We start from the raw sequence: 15,438 nt of genomic DNA, 5'->3' as shown, positions 1-15,438 counted from the left end.
AACCAACAGCAGAAAGCTTCTGTTTTTCACCTGTTGAGTTGATTAAAACAGCTGTTCCCAATGAATCAGGATAATTAGGATGCTTTAGAACAGCTTGGACTATTTGGAATGGTATAGAACTTTGGATTTTCCCATAGACTGTGACAGTTTGCAAAGGGTATGAATAATTTTTAACATGCCACTTTTTGTTCAAATGTAAATAAAAGCTGAGAAATATTTGTTTTCCACAATGATGCCTCTTGTACATCGTCTTATTATCTTTTAGGAGAAGTCTGTGTCATTTCCTTGCTGGTTGAATAAAAGTAACTTTAAGTCAGAATTTGCCAGGGGTATGAATAATTTCGGGCTTGACTGTTGTCTTTATGTTGTTTCTACATTAATTTGAAGATTGAATGTGAAGTTATTGTAATATAAAAGTATATTTAAAAACTTTAATGTTAGGTGGATTTAAGATTAGTTGCAATTCATTTCAGAAAAAAAATATTAATATTCATGAATATTATTTCTTCAGTAGTCTATCCAGGGTTAAGATGACATTTCTTGTTATCCAGCACTACACTGAACACCTCTTTTACGTAAGCTTTTAGCTTTAGTTTAGTTTATTTTGTTCTTTCATTTGTACAAGGTTCCCTTTGTTAAAGATTATGAACCATCATGACTTTGTGCTTTTCATAGAAAAGCAAATAAATTCTTGAAAAGGAAATTAATTTTCTGCAGGCAAAGCGACAGTCAAATCAGTCCCGTCTCCGATTCTCCCCCTCACACAAATTCACATATTAATTTTACCCTTTCTAAATTAGATCCAGCTGCACTTGATATAAAATATTCTGTCAAAAGCTCAACTATTCTCTTGATTTAACAGACTGTTTGATGCCGTCTGAGTAGTGAGGCCACATTAAGGTCTATTTCAATGCTGGCAACAGACAGCTTAATTGTATGCTGACATACTCATTCAGTCTTGGAAAATTGATTTTGACTTGAGATGGACATGTAGTCGGTTCTCTGTCATCTGAGGGCTTTTCTTTCAAAATGAGCCTGTTAAAAAAAAAATGCTGACTGCTTATATTCTGTGTCAAACTGCATTGTAATCCTTGGTCACACTTGGTTTGTTCTCATTTTTTTACTGTATATCTGAACTAAATGTTTATCTCTTTTTATGTGACAGGTGTCTGTATAATTTCTGTGAGCATGGCAGCCGGTGTTCCCAGACATGGTCTTCTTTCTCCTGTGATTGCACCGGTACAGGATACAGTGGAGCTACGTGCCATAACTGTAGGTCTGCGCAATGGATTCCTACATTTCAAACACACTTACTGTGTATTTATTATGTCAGATGTATTGTATTGTAAACACAAGGGGAGGTTTTATTTGCATCACCTGTTTTAAAATAAATAGTAACAACAGGGAATTTACTTTACTTCACTGTCACAGTTCCCTTAGGGTTATTTGAATTTGAGTTTAGACTTTGAAAAACTACACACAATACAAAAACTGTCACGACATACAGTGTATGTATTATCAAATAATTTTTAGAAAGCTTTGATCCTGTATTTGCAGATCTGTGTTTTCTGCTCAAACATCATTATCTTCACATACAAGTCCGTTAAAAGTACAGACATCTAGACAGCACTGTTTTATACAGAAAATCCAAACAATGGCTTGATCTTGTTTATGAAATGTTTGAGGTACTTTGATGAAATCTTGCATTCTCTGTTTTTATTCTTAGCCGTCTATGAAGCGTCATGTGAACACTACAGGCTTGCTGGAAGCACTTCAGGATATTTCTCTATAGATCTTGATGGAAGTGGCCTTCTTGATCCTATTCAGGTCTACTGTAATATTACAGGTTGGTTATTTTTTTTCCGCCCCGAGCTCAAATGTTCAGTTTGACCAAACTCTTATATCTTTCCCATGTGTTTTACTCAGTTTAAAAGTCATTATTAACAGGGTCTAAATTAAGACACATCAAAATGGGTTACACATACAGTCAAACCCAAATTTATTCAGACACCTTCAACCTTTCTCACATTATCACAGTTTATTTGCTAGAGTTTAGAAAATGGTAATAAAATACGACAAGAGCTCAAGAGTTAAACTGAACAAATTCATCTTGATAATGTCAGATAACTTAGATAGAAAGGTATGTAACAAAACATGATCAGGTAAAAGTGTCAAATCAAATTTTTGGTCCCAATTTTTTTATCAGTTTTACTGCTAATCCACTGTATGAATAATTTTTGGGTATAATATGGCACATAAAATGTGTCTGAAAGATTGTATATTTTTTATTTTCAGTATTGTGGCCTTTTATATATATTCTTTATATACAGTACAGTCAAGCCTGAAATTATTCATACCCCTGGCAAATTCTGACTTAAAGTTACTTTTATTAAAACAGCTGTTCCCAATGAATCAGGGTAATTAGGATGCTTTAGAACAGCTTGGACTATTTGGAATGGTATAGAACTTTGGATTTTCCCATTGACTGTGACAGTTTGCAAAGGGTATGAATAATTATGGACATACCACTTTTTGTTCAAATGTAAATAAAAGCTGAGAAATATTTTTTTTCCACAATGACAATAAGACTTGTACATCGTCTTATTATCTTTTGTGAGAAGCCTGTGTCATTTCCAGTCAAAAAAAAGAACTAGCTGGTTGAATAAAAGTAACTTTAAGCCAGAATTTGCCAGAGGTATGAATAATTTTGGGCTTGACTGTATATAAATATATATATATATAAATTGTTCATTCTTGAAGTTAACTTTTGCCTGCACTCTGATTAGATTCACTGTTTTTGACTGCTGCCTTGAACTTGAGAACTCGAGTACGAAATGAGGCATTAATTGACAGCCAATCTGCTAATCTTTAATGTGTTTGCTATTAAACGTTAATTTTGGATTGAGCTATATTAGGGGAATTACAACAAGTGTGTTTTTTGTAAGAGAAGTCACCAATGATTTTGTTTTTATTTTTGTTTTTATGGTTCCCACAAAGAATGATTGACTGTTGTAAAACTGAAAGCCATTTAATGATTCAGTATTACAGTTAATAATAAACATATTTAAATCTGAGAAGTGATTTTGAATCAGCAGTGAGTCTGATTAATTTCTGATATTTTCATTTTGGATAGTAAAAATACTGAATGGCTAGAACTATTAGGAACTATTAGGAAATAAAAAAAAAAAAGTAAAATTTCAAAAATAGTCTCTTTTTAGTGTTTTATTTTACATTGATCACCAGTAGGAAAAAAACACAAACGTTTTAGCCCAAAGGCCTTTTTCAGTGCGTAAAATAAATGTGACGCCATGCTGGCAAAATGAGTTGGAATGAGCAAATTTTAAAAAATGAGTTCTTTTTATTTTCACATTCCATTAAAACTTTCAAAATGATTTACGACTTGTTGGAATCTGACTACAGCCGTTTGAAGGCAATAGATATAGCAATATAGTTAATTTTAAGAAAAATCGAGTTAAAGTTTTCTAAGGATTCCAAAGCAAAATCACAATATAGCTAATTTTAATAAGAACAAAGATGCAAATAAACAGTCGTTTTATCAAGAGCAGGGAGTGGTTCCATCTTGTCTTTTAATGTTTTACTAACATTAAAACAGATCTATATTAATACCTACTGTTATGCATGGATCTAATATAATGTTACACATCAGATTTTTCCCCAACCATTAACTGAATGTTCATGTAGAACATAATAGATTACTGTATGTTTGTGTGGATCTCGCCAAGACATATTTCGCAATAATGTACTTTATAAGGAGCATTCTCTGAGAGGCACGTCTTATGCTCACGTTTGCAAATGTCAGTCAACGCAATGGTTTTGTTGTCATCAGCATGGGTTTGAAAATATATTATATATATATATATATATATAAAAAAGGCACTCCTCTCATAAAATGTACAAATAAAGATCATTTTAGATGTTTAATTACTATTTGGAGCATTGGGAATGCTAGAAGAGGGCTTAATAAACACATTTGTGTGAAAACTTTGACCAAATTCGATCACAACTGACATCTTTCACTTCTTTTCCCTCTAGCTCAAAACTAGACTGTGTGCATTCCGATTCATTTTGCCAGCATGGTTTACAAATACATTTGAAATTGAATTGTGAAACTGTATGCTTTAAGCTGTAGTATCCTTGCATAGACAATATAGACAGTCACCTTGGATGACAGCATTCTCTAGGGCAGCCCAGGGCATGGCACTGTCATCTCTTTTTCTTTCTCATTGAAAATTAATGTCTTGGTATGTAGCTCCCTGTGCTTTATTTTACTTCATCTGTCTGCCCATATGTCTTATTACCTCTTAGAATGGAAATGTGTATTTTATTTTATTGTATTTTATTTTATTCCTTAATTTATGATACTTGGAAATGTTACCTCACTGGATTTTTTGGAAAGCCATTAAATCTCCCTTTTTATGGTAAAAAGGCACTCATTTGTTTTGTGCCTTTTACGTATACCTAAATGTTGTAAATTAATGCAGAGCATTAAATGTTTTAGGGAGCAAAGTGTGGACAGTGGTTCGTCACAACAGCTCGAATGCAGTCAGAGTACGAGGCTCTACACAGCAGAAGCCACATGTTGGATTGTTTAATTATAGCGCCACATCTGAACAGCTGAAGGCCCTGGTGGTTCTGTCAGAACACTGTGAGCAGAGAATTGCCTACCACTGCAGAAGGTCACGGCTGTTTAACCCCTGGGGTAAGTACTGGCCTTAGTCTCTCAGTGTTTAGGTGTGTATCAATGCTGAAAGAACAATCCATGCTAGATATAGTAGACTGATTTTGTCAGGTACTAATAGCAAAAATGTTTCTTTCCTCTTTTTATTTCTTTAGAGTTTAGCCTAAATCAGACATGTCCCTTGTGATGAGAATATAACCAGACATTTTGGTCTGTCAAAGCATCATGACAATAAATGAAGACAGACACTTTTGTGCGCTACTAGATAATTTTGTCATGCAAAAAGATTCACTTCGTTAGCATCTCACCAAATGTATGTGAGAAAGGTCATAATGGTCGTTCATGTCTGCAGGAAGGAAGAGAGAGAGATTTTGATTTTTCAGTTTTGGCAGTTCTTGGAGGGAGGCATGTGCAGTTTTCCTCAGTTTATGAAAAATTGATGTAGCTCAGTTCCCCTGAGGCAGATATCATGTCACTGCAGACTATAAACAAGATTATTATTCCCTACCTATTGTATCATAAAAATGTGTTTTTCTTCCTTTCTCTGTCTCTCTCTTCTGGTCCGGCTGGCTTGAAAGAATAGCATAATTATTTTTATTGCTTTTTGAAACACTAGTTTCTTTCTCTGTCCCTCTTGCTATTAAAAGTGTGATATCTTAGTTATAAATCAGGGAAGTAGGCAAATGTCTTCGGCACTTATTTACATATGAATTAAACCAAATCATACAATTATATGTAATAAGGGTCCATTAGCAATATCATCTGAAAATTGAATAAATAAGCTTTCCATTGATGTATGGTTTGTTGGCCGAGATACAACTATTTGAAAATCTGGAATCTGAGGGTGCAAAAACAAAAATCAAAATATTGAGAAAATCGCCTTTAAAGTTGTCCAAATGAAGTTCTTTGCAATGCATATTACTAATCAAAAATGAGGTTTTGATATATTTATGGTAGGAAATTTACAACATATCTTCATAGAACATGATCTCTATTTAATATCCTAATGATTTTTGGCATAAAAAAAATTGTTAAGTTTGACCCATACTATGTATTTTTGGCTATTGCTACAAATATACCTGTGCTACTTAAGACTGGATTTGTGGTCCAGGGTCACATATGATTTAAACATGACATGTAAATATTTCCCACCAAATTCATACAGTATAGCAATAGTAAAAAAATAAATATTAGATGTTAAGGACTTAAAAATTCCATGTTTGTTTTCATCAACACGGAGCAGTATGTTAAATTATTTTGAGGGCTGTTGTCTAGTTTGACAAAGTGCTTTCCTTTCCATTTAGAGGTGAGAGTGAATAATTATCATGGCATCACATAAAGTGTAATGTCTGTCACTCATTCATTCACAGTCAGAAAGCAAGTCTTTATAAACAATAAACAGGATTCGATCTAATTTACAAGAGAAATGCTAAATGTAATTTTAATTTGAGTTGCAAACTTCTTGTAGTTCATCAGCTAGCAGAGAATAAAAGAATAACCACGTTTTTATTTTCAGTCTGGCAGTTGTCCCAGTCTGAAACCATAATTATTGCCCAGATTAAATTCCTCTTGGCATTAATATGCATTGCAGATTTATTGGAAGTCATTATTAACACACCTTATCACAAGTGTTTTGATTTAGTGTGCTAAATTAAGCTGTCAATTTTAAAGATCTGTCAGTGCTCCCAGGTCTATACTCAAGTGCGCAAATTCTTCTCTTTCACACAAATCATATTTCCCATAGTCACTGTCATCACTGATCAAGTAATTACAGTCATAGAGAAGTGAACCATGGACCACAAAACCAGTCATAAGTAGCATGTGTATATTTGTAGCAATAGCCAACAATACATTGTATCGGTCAAAATTATCGATTTTTCATTTATGACAAAAATCATTAGGATTTTAAGTACAGATTATGTTCCATGAAGATATTTTGTAACTTTCCTGCCATAAATATATCCAAACTTAATTTCTGATGAGTAATATGCATTGCTAAGAACTTCATTTGCACAACTTTAAAGGCAATTTTCTCAATATTTAGATTTTTTTGCACCCTCAGATTCCAGATTCCAAATAGTTGTATCTCAGCCAAATATTGTCCTCTCCGAACAAACAATACATCAATGGAAAGCTTTTAGATTTCAAATTTCAAAATTATCACTGGTTCTGTGGTTTACGCTATTAAAAACGTGTGTCCTTTAAAATTTGTGTACATCTTGTGCAGTTTTCCTAGTTCAGAGTTTTATGATAAATTCAGTGTGATACAATGTAGAATTTTAAGTAATTAAATTAACTAGCAATTTCTGAGTGAAAATTGTTTCTACACTTCATTTTGTAACAGTAAATAATAAATAGATCTACACAGGTACACATAGGCTTACTATTAGTCAACTGCGTATGAAATTATGACTCTATACCCCATATTAGTGCTGGGCTGTTTGACCAAATATTTTTTAAGGATTCTGACATTTTATCACGTTTTTCCCCCCCGGACTGTGCCTGTATATCAGTCAGAATGTATGAAATACTTGCAGAACCATTGCGTTTTAATCACGGTCCAAACAAACTTTGATGTAAATTAGATTGTATAGTTTCAAAATTTTAGGCAAAAACAGAATGGTCTGACCTTAGTTTTGTGAAATTATGCTACATAAAATTTATCTGCACTAAACGGAAACAGCAGACGGGCTGAATGAGAACGCAAATCCACTCTCTGGCAGCAGGTGGCGCTTATGGAACAGCAGTGATACAGCGTTTCCTTAGTTTTACTGCTGTAAACAAGTACTACATCAATATGCATTATACAGAGGTAAGATGGTAAGAAAATACCATCTAAACTTTTTCCGTAGACAGTTCCCCTCAGAGATACATTCATATAAATGCCCAATTCAGTATTGTTGTTACTACTTATTGGTGTTACATTTTCATACACATTTTCCTGTACTTCTTTTTATTACACGTACATGAAGATAAGCTTAAGATTGAATACGCTTGGTGTTGTTGCAGACGGCACCCCTTTGTCCTGGTGGGTGGACCGCAGAGGAGAGAAGAGGACCTACTGGGGTGGATTCCAGCCGGGGGTGCAGCAGTGCTCCTGCGGTCTGGAAGAGAACTGTGCCGACGTGAACTACTTCTGCAACTGTGATGCAGACAGAGTGTCATGGTAACAAGGCAAATGCAGCTCATGACATCTGTTAGATTACTGAAATGGACATTACTTGTTCTGAAGCTGGATTTCATTCACTGATAATTGCACATGAGTTGCGTAATTATGTGCGCAGATAAGGCTCAAAACCAGATGAAATGCAGTAAACACCTTTTATATAAGTCTAGACCACTTTTATACATAATTTATACCTGCTTCATAAAATCCGATAAAGCACATCATTTTAATTACTCTGAAAGAAGAGGACTTATTGCAGGGTTACTATATTATTACATTTATAATTCACTAAATAGTATATATATTTACAATTTAAAATAATTTTTAAAGTTTTAATATACACTACCAGGTTTTGGACAGTAGTATTTTTAAGTCTCTTCTGCTCACAAAGCCTGTATTTATTCTATCCAAAGTACAGCAAAAACTGTAATATTTTAAAATATTTCACTATTTAAAAATGTAATTTATACATAAAATAAAATGTAATTCATGTGATGGCAAAATTGAATCTTCTGCAGTTATTAGTCTTGTTGCTTTAAGCATCTTAGGTACATCTAAGGACTGTTTTGAATATGTGCTTCTTCTTTTTTTTTACAGGGAGAATGACACTGGCGTTCTCTCATATAAAGAGCACTTGCCAGTGCGAGAGATTGTGGTTGGCGATACTTACAGACTGGGCTCTGAAGCCATGTATGTCGTGGGACCCCTGCAGTGCTCTGGTGACAGTACGTGACTGATCTCTTCTGCTGTTGTCATACATGACAGGGATGAGAGAAGGAGTGATAGAAAAAAGAATAGGCAGATAGCAGATAATTCAGTATATAAAAGAAGTATGTAAACTGTCAAATATATGACATTTATCTTTCTTCCCCTTCTGTTAGAGTTCCTGTGGAATGCTGTATCTTTTTACCAAGCGGCTTCATATCTGCAATTTCCGGCTCTCCAGGTGGAGCTTTCCCTCGATGTCTCCTTCTACTTCAAGACTGCTTCCCCCTCTGGGGTCTTTCTGGAAAACATGGGCATTCAAGACTTTATCAGGGTTGAACTGAGCTGTGAGTCCCAGCACATTTATAAGAATGTGGCAATGTCAGATTTAGGTTTCAGTTAGAAATCTAATTGCACAATATAACACAAAGTTAAAACAGATTAAACATATTAAACTAACAAAATATAACACTTATCATCCCTTAATGTTTGGTGTGGGTTTATAACGTAGGCTTATAAAAAATGGGGCTTACAAAGTTTCTTAAAAACACGCAATGGCACCATAAGACCAGCTATGTTGTTCTTTTTATTGTGACGTGCTCCCTGTCTGTGTAATTCATGAACGGGTATTTATTATGCAGATTACAATCACATGACTGACTTTTAAACCTATTCTGGTTCAAACATATAAGGCTGAACACGGCTACTGAAAGTTTGACATTTTCAATGCATGAGATTGTCCTGTTTTGTTTTTGCCGGCTCTTGAAGCTCCACCCTTTTCTGGAAAGGGGGCCGGGAGCACCAGCTAATTTGCATTTAAAGGGACATAAACTAAAACAGCATGTTTTGGCTCATACCCTAAAAGTAACAATTTTAACAAGCTCAAAAAATCTGTCAGGTATTTAAAGCTAAAACTTCACATACACACTCTGGGGACTTATTTTACAACTTTTAACTGTGAAAAAATGTTTAGTTTAATGTATAATTTTAATTTATCAATATACTATTGTTCGTTGTTAATTCATGTTTGTTCATAATACATAAAATAATTATTCTTTTATACAACTTGAAATATTAAACATTTATTGATACATATGTGCTCCTTGACCAGAAAACCAGTCAGATTTTTTGCACCCTCAGATTCAAGATTTTTAAATAGTTGTATCTCTGCCAAATATTGTCCTATCAAACCATACGTCAATGAAAAACTGACCCTTATAACTGGTCTTGTGGTCCAGGGTCACTGTTTAAAAGAAGTCTCTTACGCCTATCAAGACTGCATTTATTTGATCAAAAAGACATTTGTAAATAATTCTTTTCTATCTTAATGTATTTTAAAATGTAATTTATTCCTGTGATGGCAAAGCTGAATTTTTAGCAGTCATTACTCCGGTCTTCAGCCTCACATTATTCTGCAGAAATCATTCTAATATGCTGATTTGCTGCATAAGAAACATTTCTTATTAAAAACAGTTGAGCTGCTTAATCCTGGTACAAAATTTCCAGGATTATTTAATACAAAAAGAAAAATTAAAAGAACATTTATTTGAAATAGTATCATACTATATATTATTAATGTTTTTACTGTCAATTGAATGCATACTTGCTGTATAAACTACATTAACCAAGATAATTAATGTTGTTAGTTCATTATAGCTATTGCAACTAACATACACTCTTAAAAATAAAGGTGCTTTAAAAGGTTCTTCACTGTGATGCCATAGAAAAACCATTTTTGGTTCCACAAAGAACCATTCAGTCAAAGGTTCTTTAAAGAACCATCTCTTTCTTACCTTTTCATAATCTGAAGAACCTTCCTTCACCACGAAGAACCGTTTGTGAAACAGTAAGGTTCTTCAGATGTTAAAGGTTCTTTATGGAACCATTCAGACAAAAAGGCAGCATTATTTTGAAGCACCTTTATTTTTAAGAGTGTATGTGACCCTGGACCATAAAACCATTCATAAGGGTCAACTGAGATTTATACATTATAAATAAATAAGCTTTCCTTTGATATATGGTTTGTCAAGATTTGGCCGAGATACAACTATTTGAAAATCTGAAATCTGAGGGTGCAAAAATATTAAAATATTGAGAAAATCACCTTTAAAGATGTCTAAATGAAGTTCACTTTTTATCTATGATTTAACATTAATCCTAGCAGCTTTAGAAGTGTTAGTTTTCACTTGTTCAGACTGCTTTCCTCATGTTTCTGTTCACCCAGCTCCCTCAGCTGTGACTTTCTCCTTTAATGTGGGCGACGGGCCAGTAGTCCTGACCGTCAAATCTCCTGTGCCACTGAACGACAGGCAGTGGCATTGGGTTCGAGCCGAGCGCAATGTGAAAGAAGCATGCCTGCAGGTCGACCAGCTGCCCCTTCGGATCATAGAGACCCCACCTGATGGACACCTTCGCCTGCAGCTAGGAAGCCAGCTGTTTGTTGGTAAAATAAAGCTTTTTGTAGTGCATTGCAGAGAGAAAGTTGTATTTGCTTCTTACTCTTCATTCAATCCAGTTGTAATTTTCCATTCTATCTTTTCATGCAACTGCCTCTGAAAAGTTTTCTAATTGCTCTCTCGTCTCTCAGGGGGCACAACCACAAGACAAAGAGGTTTCCTTGGATGCATTCGAGCATTTAACATGAATGGTGTGAATTTTGACTTGGAGGAACGGGCCAAAGTAACACCAGGAGTGAGTGCAGGGTGTGCGGGTCACTGTAGCAGCTCAGCCGGACTCTGCCACAATCGGGGGAAATGCATTGAGAAAAGCAGCGGTTATATGTGCGATTGCACTAACTCTGCTTATGGTGGACCCTCCTGCACAGAAGGTAAAATTCCAGATTTACCTAGTGATGTCAGTAAAAGAATCCTTTTATAACTGTTAAATCAAGTAATACATAGAAAATAAATAATAGGAATACAAAAGCACTATTCATAAAAACTATTAAGATATTTAATTTGAGAATCCATTTTACTTTGACTAGATGGATACCAAATAAACAGAATAAATAAATAATTACAAAGTAAAAAGCATTTCAGTTTTAATAAACAGATGCAATCTAACAATTAAAACCCTAAATCTAAAACAAAATAATTTTGCGGTTATTAAGCAATAATGAATACTTCCAACAGCATCATCTTTGTCTCAGACATGATGTAACTGCCATGTAATGTGTAACATGAATTCATGGATGACTTAGTGACGTCTATATTTTTGCATAATGTACTGTAAAAATAATTTAGCCATATGTCAGTGGGCAAGCACTGCCAGTCTTTGAATCACTCTGCTCTATCAAAGGCTCTCTGATGCTGGATTGGAAAGCTTTGATGTTGCCTGTATGAGCACTGAAGGCACAGAATTCTCGGAGGCGTATGTGTTGAGTGGGATTTTTGAACATCTTGATGTACAGAACCTGAAACAAAGCTACTTTTTACATCTCCAGTTTACAAAAGCTGCCCTTCCATTATAACGGAACAACAAAGCATTTACGACTTGTCCTAACCTTGCTATGTTTGAATTTGCCACTCTCCTCCTTTGTGTGGGTGGAATGCTCTAGCATCTTGTTAATGAAAGTTATTCCATACTGGCAGACATACTTGAAAACATACCTCAGACCTTTTTTTTCAGTGTTATATAATCTGCCTGTAAACAAGAAGGGAAAATCTACACATTTGTATGCATGAAGACATCAGAAAGTCAGATGCGCGTTAAGCTGCCTTTCTTTAGTTTGATCTGATGAGCTGAGCTGATCAAAGGCACTGAGGATGAGATGAGATATCTGACTGTTCTGTTCTCTTGCCTCAGTCTGTCTGTCTGACAGTCTGTATCTAATAGGGCCTGCCATTGTGATGATGCACATTATTAAAGCACAGACAGAGAGGAAAACATAATTATAAATGCCAAAGTATCTGTTCTAATTCTTCCTGCAGTAGTCATTGACATACTATGATTTTGGGAATGTTTAATATCTCAATTTTTAATTCTCTCTGTGTGTTCTTTCTCATTTTTTCTCCATATGTTCTCTATCTCTCTGTCTGTCTGTTTGTCTTTCTCCTGTTTCACTTGAAAATGTGTCCCATTGTGAAACAAAATGGGTTGCAAATGGTGTCCACACTGTAAAAAAAAAAATCTTAAAATTTATTGTAAAAAACAGCAGCTGTGGTTGCTGGAATTTTACCGTAAAAAAAATATGGTAGCAATGTTTTAGGTTTTACAGTTTAGCTTAAATTTACATTTACATTTTAAAAACTAATTCTAACCTTAACCTAACCATCATGGTAACACACATGAAACTTGAATAATGCAATAAACATTAATTTAACAACATTAGATACAACCCTAATGTACAAAACTGATTAGAAAAAACTAAGAAGAAACACAAAAAAGCATCACATTTAAAAAATGTCTTGGAATCTTGAGATCTTGGAATGTCAATTTAAGTTTTTTCAGTGTACATGTCACATTCTTTTTCAAAAATGGTATAGACCTTTTTCCTGAACACGGAAGTAAGTCCGACTCTTAACTGAAAGAATGCTTTGCATTTCCGGTCTGCATTGTTTCTAGTCACATTAGGGTATATTCCGAGCTAATAAACTGATGTTAAACATATTCAAATGTTTTTAAAAAGCACATGGCTCCATAGCGCCATCACTTGGCAATGTCGCAATGACCGTCATTTGTCAGTGCCTCACTTTCATGAGTGTGTAGATGACACGAAGCAGCCGATGTTAGCTACATTAAAAACAGTTGGACGCTATTTGAATGGGTTCCTATGGAAACCGGAACAAAAAAGCATTCAATCTGACGTTAGAATTCGGAATGGCGGCACTCATCGTTTACTCAGGAAAAAGGTCTATACTACCGTAAAATTACATGCAACGTCCAATAATGTTTTTCACCGTATATAGTAGGGGAACTTACCGTTAACCATTTAACAGGTTTTTACTGTAGCATTTTTACAGCTTTTTACCATTAAATTCAGAGTTGTTTTTTTACAATGCAGCCTGCAAAAAGGAGAAAACTTCTAACAAAACTAGGGGTCAATCGATATGTGTTTTTCAGGGCTGATGCCGATACAATTATTACAGATTAAGTAGACTGATAATCAGAAAATCAGAAAAAAAATCCTCCAGGTCCCACAATTCTTTCTTCTGAAGCATCAGTAAGCATTTGAACCTTCTTTAATAGTTGCATCAGTGTCAAAAGATGAATCTCAAAATCATACAGTCATTGTTGGAAAGGGTTCAAATACACAAAGATGCTGAAAAACCAAATCATTTGTGGGACCTGAAGGATTTTTCTGAGGAACACTGGTCAGTTTAACTGTTTAGGACAAACAAGGGACTTATGAACAGCTATCACTAAACAGAAGAAAAAAAAAAACAGCTGTGGATCATTCAGGTAACAACACAGTATTAAGAATCAAGTGTATGTAAACTTTTGAACAAGGTCATTTTTATAAATGTAATTATTATTTTCTCTTGTGGACTATATGTAAATTTCTTTTATGTGAAATATATTATTCAGGTCAGTACTAAATAAAAAATAACATCCATTCTGGTAACACTTTATTTTACGGTCTCTTAGTTGTTTATTAGCATGCATATTACTAGAATATTACTTATTAATTAGTACTAATTAAGCACATATTAATGCCTTGTTGTACATGACCTTATTTCACATTCCTAATCCTACCCAATACCTAAACTTAACAACTACCTTATAAACTATTAATAAGCAGCAAATTAGAAATGTATTGAGGGAAAAGTCGTAGTTAATAGTGAATAAGTGTTACCTATTCTAAAGTGTTACCTCCATTTTATGTGATCCTTCTTATTTTGGTCAAATAATTAACATTTTGCAGATTCTGCAAGGTATGAAAACGTTTGTATGTCTGGTATAAAAATGAAAATTGTAGGCAAAGTGGTTTTGAAAATGATCGATAAAATAACCGTATATCCATAAATCATAAAAATTACCGTGAAATTGCTTAATTTTTCACACAAGGATTTATCGAGCCAACGTTCTGAGTTTGTTATTTCCATTTTTACAATCACTAGCACATTTCTTAATAATTCAGTTTTTTCGAAGCTCTTCTAATCAACTTTCAGCTTGGCACAGTGGTTCAATTCACATTTAAAATGTGCTAAAACTACCAAAACACTTCATGTATGTCTCTAATCAAGTCATTCTTCTTTGACACCAGCAACAAAACAAAAAAGAACTCAATTTGTCACTCATAAAACAATGCCCTAAAAAAACTAACAACAGGTAGCCTTTTACAATGTTTTCTTTTCTAAAATATTTTTACAAGACAAGAATGACAGCTCTCTACTATTTTGTATTCACTTCAGTATATTTTACATGGTTCATATTTACATTACAGCACAAATTGTTCTAAAGTTTGTGTGCTTTTGTGTGGATGGGAATGAAATTGATGGACTAAAACCTGTCTAGGTGTTTAGGTTTTGAACTTAAGTTTAGCAGTTGTGAAAACATGCAACATCCTATAGATACAGTACATGTACATATTTTAGTGGTGGTTGTGTCTGAGTGAGAAAAGAATTCATGTACCTTGTAACATTAAAGTTATTTTGTGCCAAAACAATGAAGAATGATCCACAGTTTAGCCCACATAGATAGCTGTTTTGCTCACTGTATGAAGACTTTTGAAAAAGGGAACTGCTGTTAAGTGTTGAGAAATTGTTTGTAGAGATTATATTGTTTTTGTTGTTTACAAAATGTAAGAATCCATTAATATAAATTAATGCATTATCAATAGTCACATACCCCCTGTTCGAAGTGTTTAAAAAACACAGAGAAAATCAGGTGTACTCCGATTAGATTTATAGCCAGTGACAATATCCAT

The 15,438-nt window shown here is 34.2% G+C and overlaps 1 protein-coding gene across 1 annotated transcript in view; it reads left to right on the top strand.

Annotated features, from left to right (window-relative positions):
• Positions 1–15,438, top strand: part of cntnap5a (contactin associated protein family member 5a) — a 31,021-nt gene that overhangs the window by 4,658 nt on the left and 10,925 nt on the right. Inside the window, exons 2-10 of the mRNA XM_073845057.1 lie at positions 700–766; positions 1,156–1,272; positions 1,727–1,846; positions 4,520–4,720; positions 7,709–7,865; positions 8,463–8,590; positions 8,747–8,917; positions 10,795–11,013; positions 11,158–11,397. Of these exons, the coding sequence (XP_073701158.1) occupies positions 700–766; positions 1,156–1,272; positions 1,727–1,846; positions 4,520–4,720; positions 7,709–7,865; positions 8,463–8,590; positions 8,747–8,917; positions 10,795–11,013; positions 11,158–11,397 (1,420 nt within the window). The remainder of the gene's footprint in view (positions 1–699; positions 767–1,155; positions 1,273–1,726; positions 1,847–4,519; positions 4,721–7,708; positions 7,866–8,462; positions 8,591–8,746; positions 8,918–10,794; positions 11,014–11,157; positions 11,398–15,438) is intronic.

This window comes from Garra rufa, chromosome 8 (genome assembly GCF_049309525.1).
Source record: "Garra rufa chromosome 8, GarRuf1.0, whole genome shotgun sequence".
Taxonomy (NCBI): Eukaryota; Metazoa; Chordata; class Actinopteri; order Cypriniformes; family Cyprinidae; genus Garra; species Garra rufa.
This window is presented reverse-complemented; position numbering and strand designations above follow the sequence as displayed.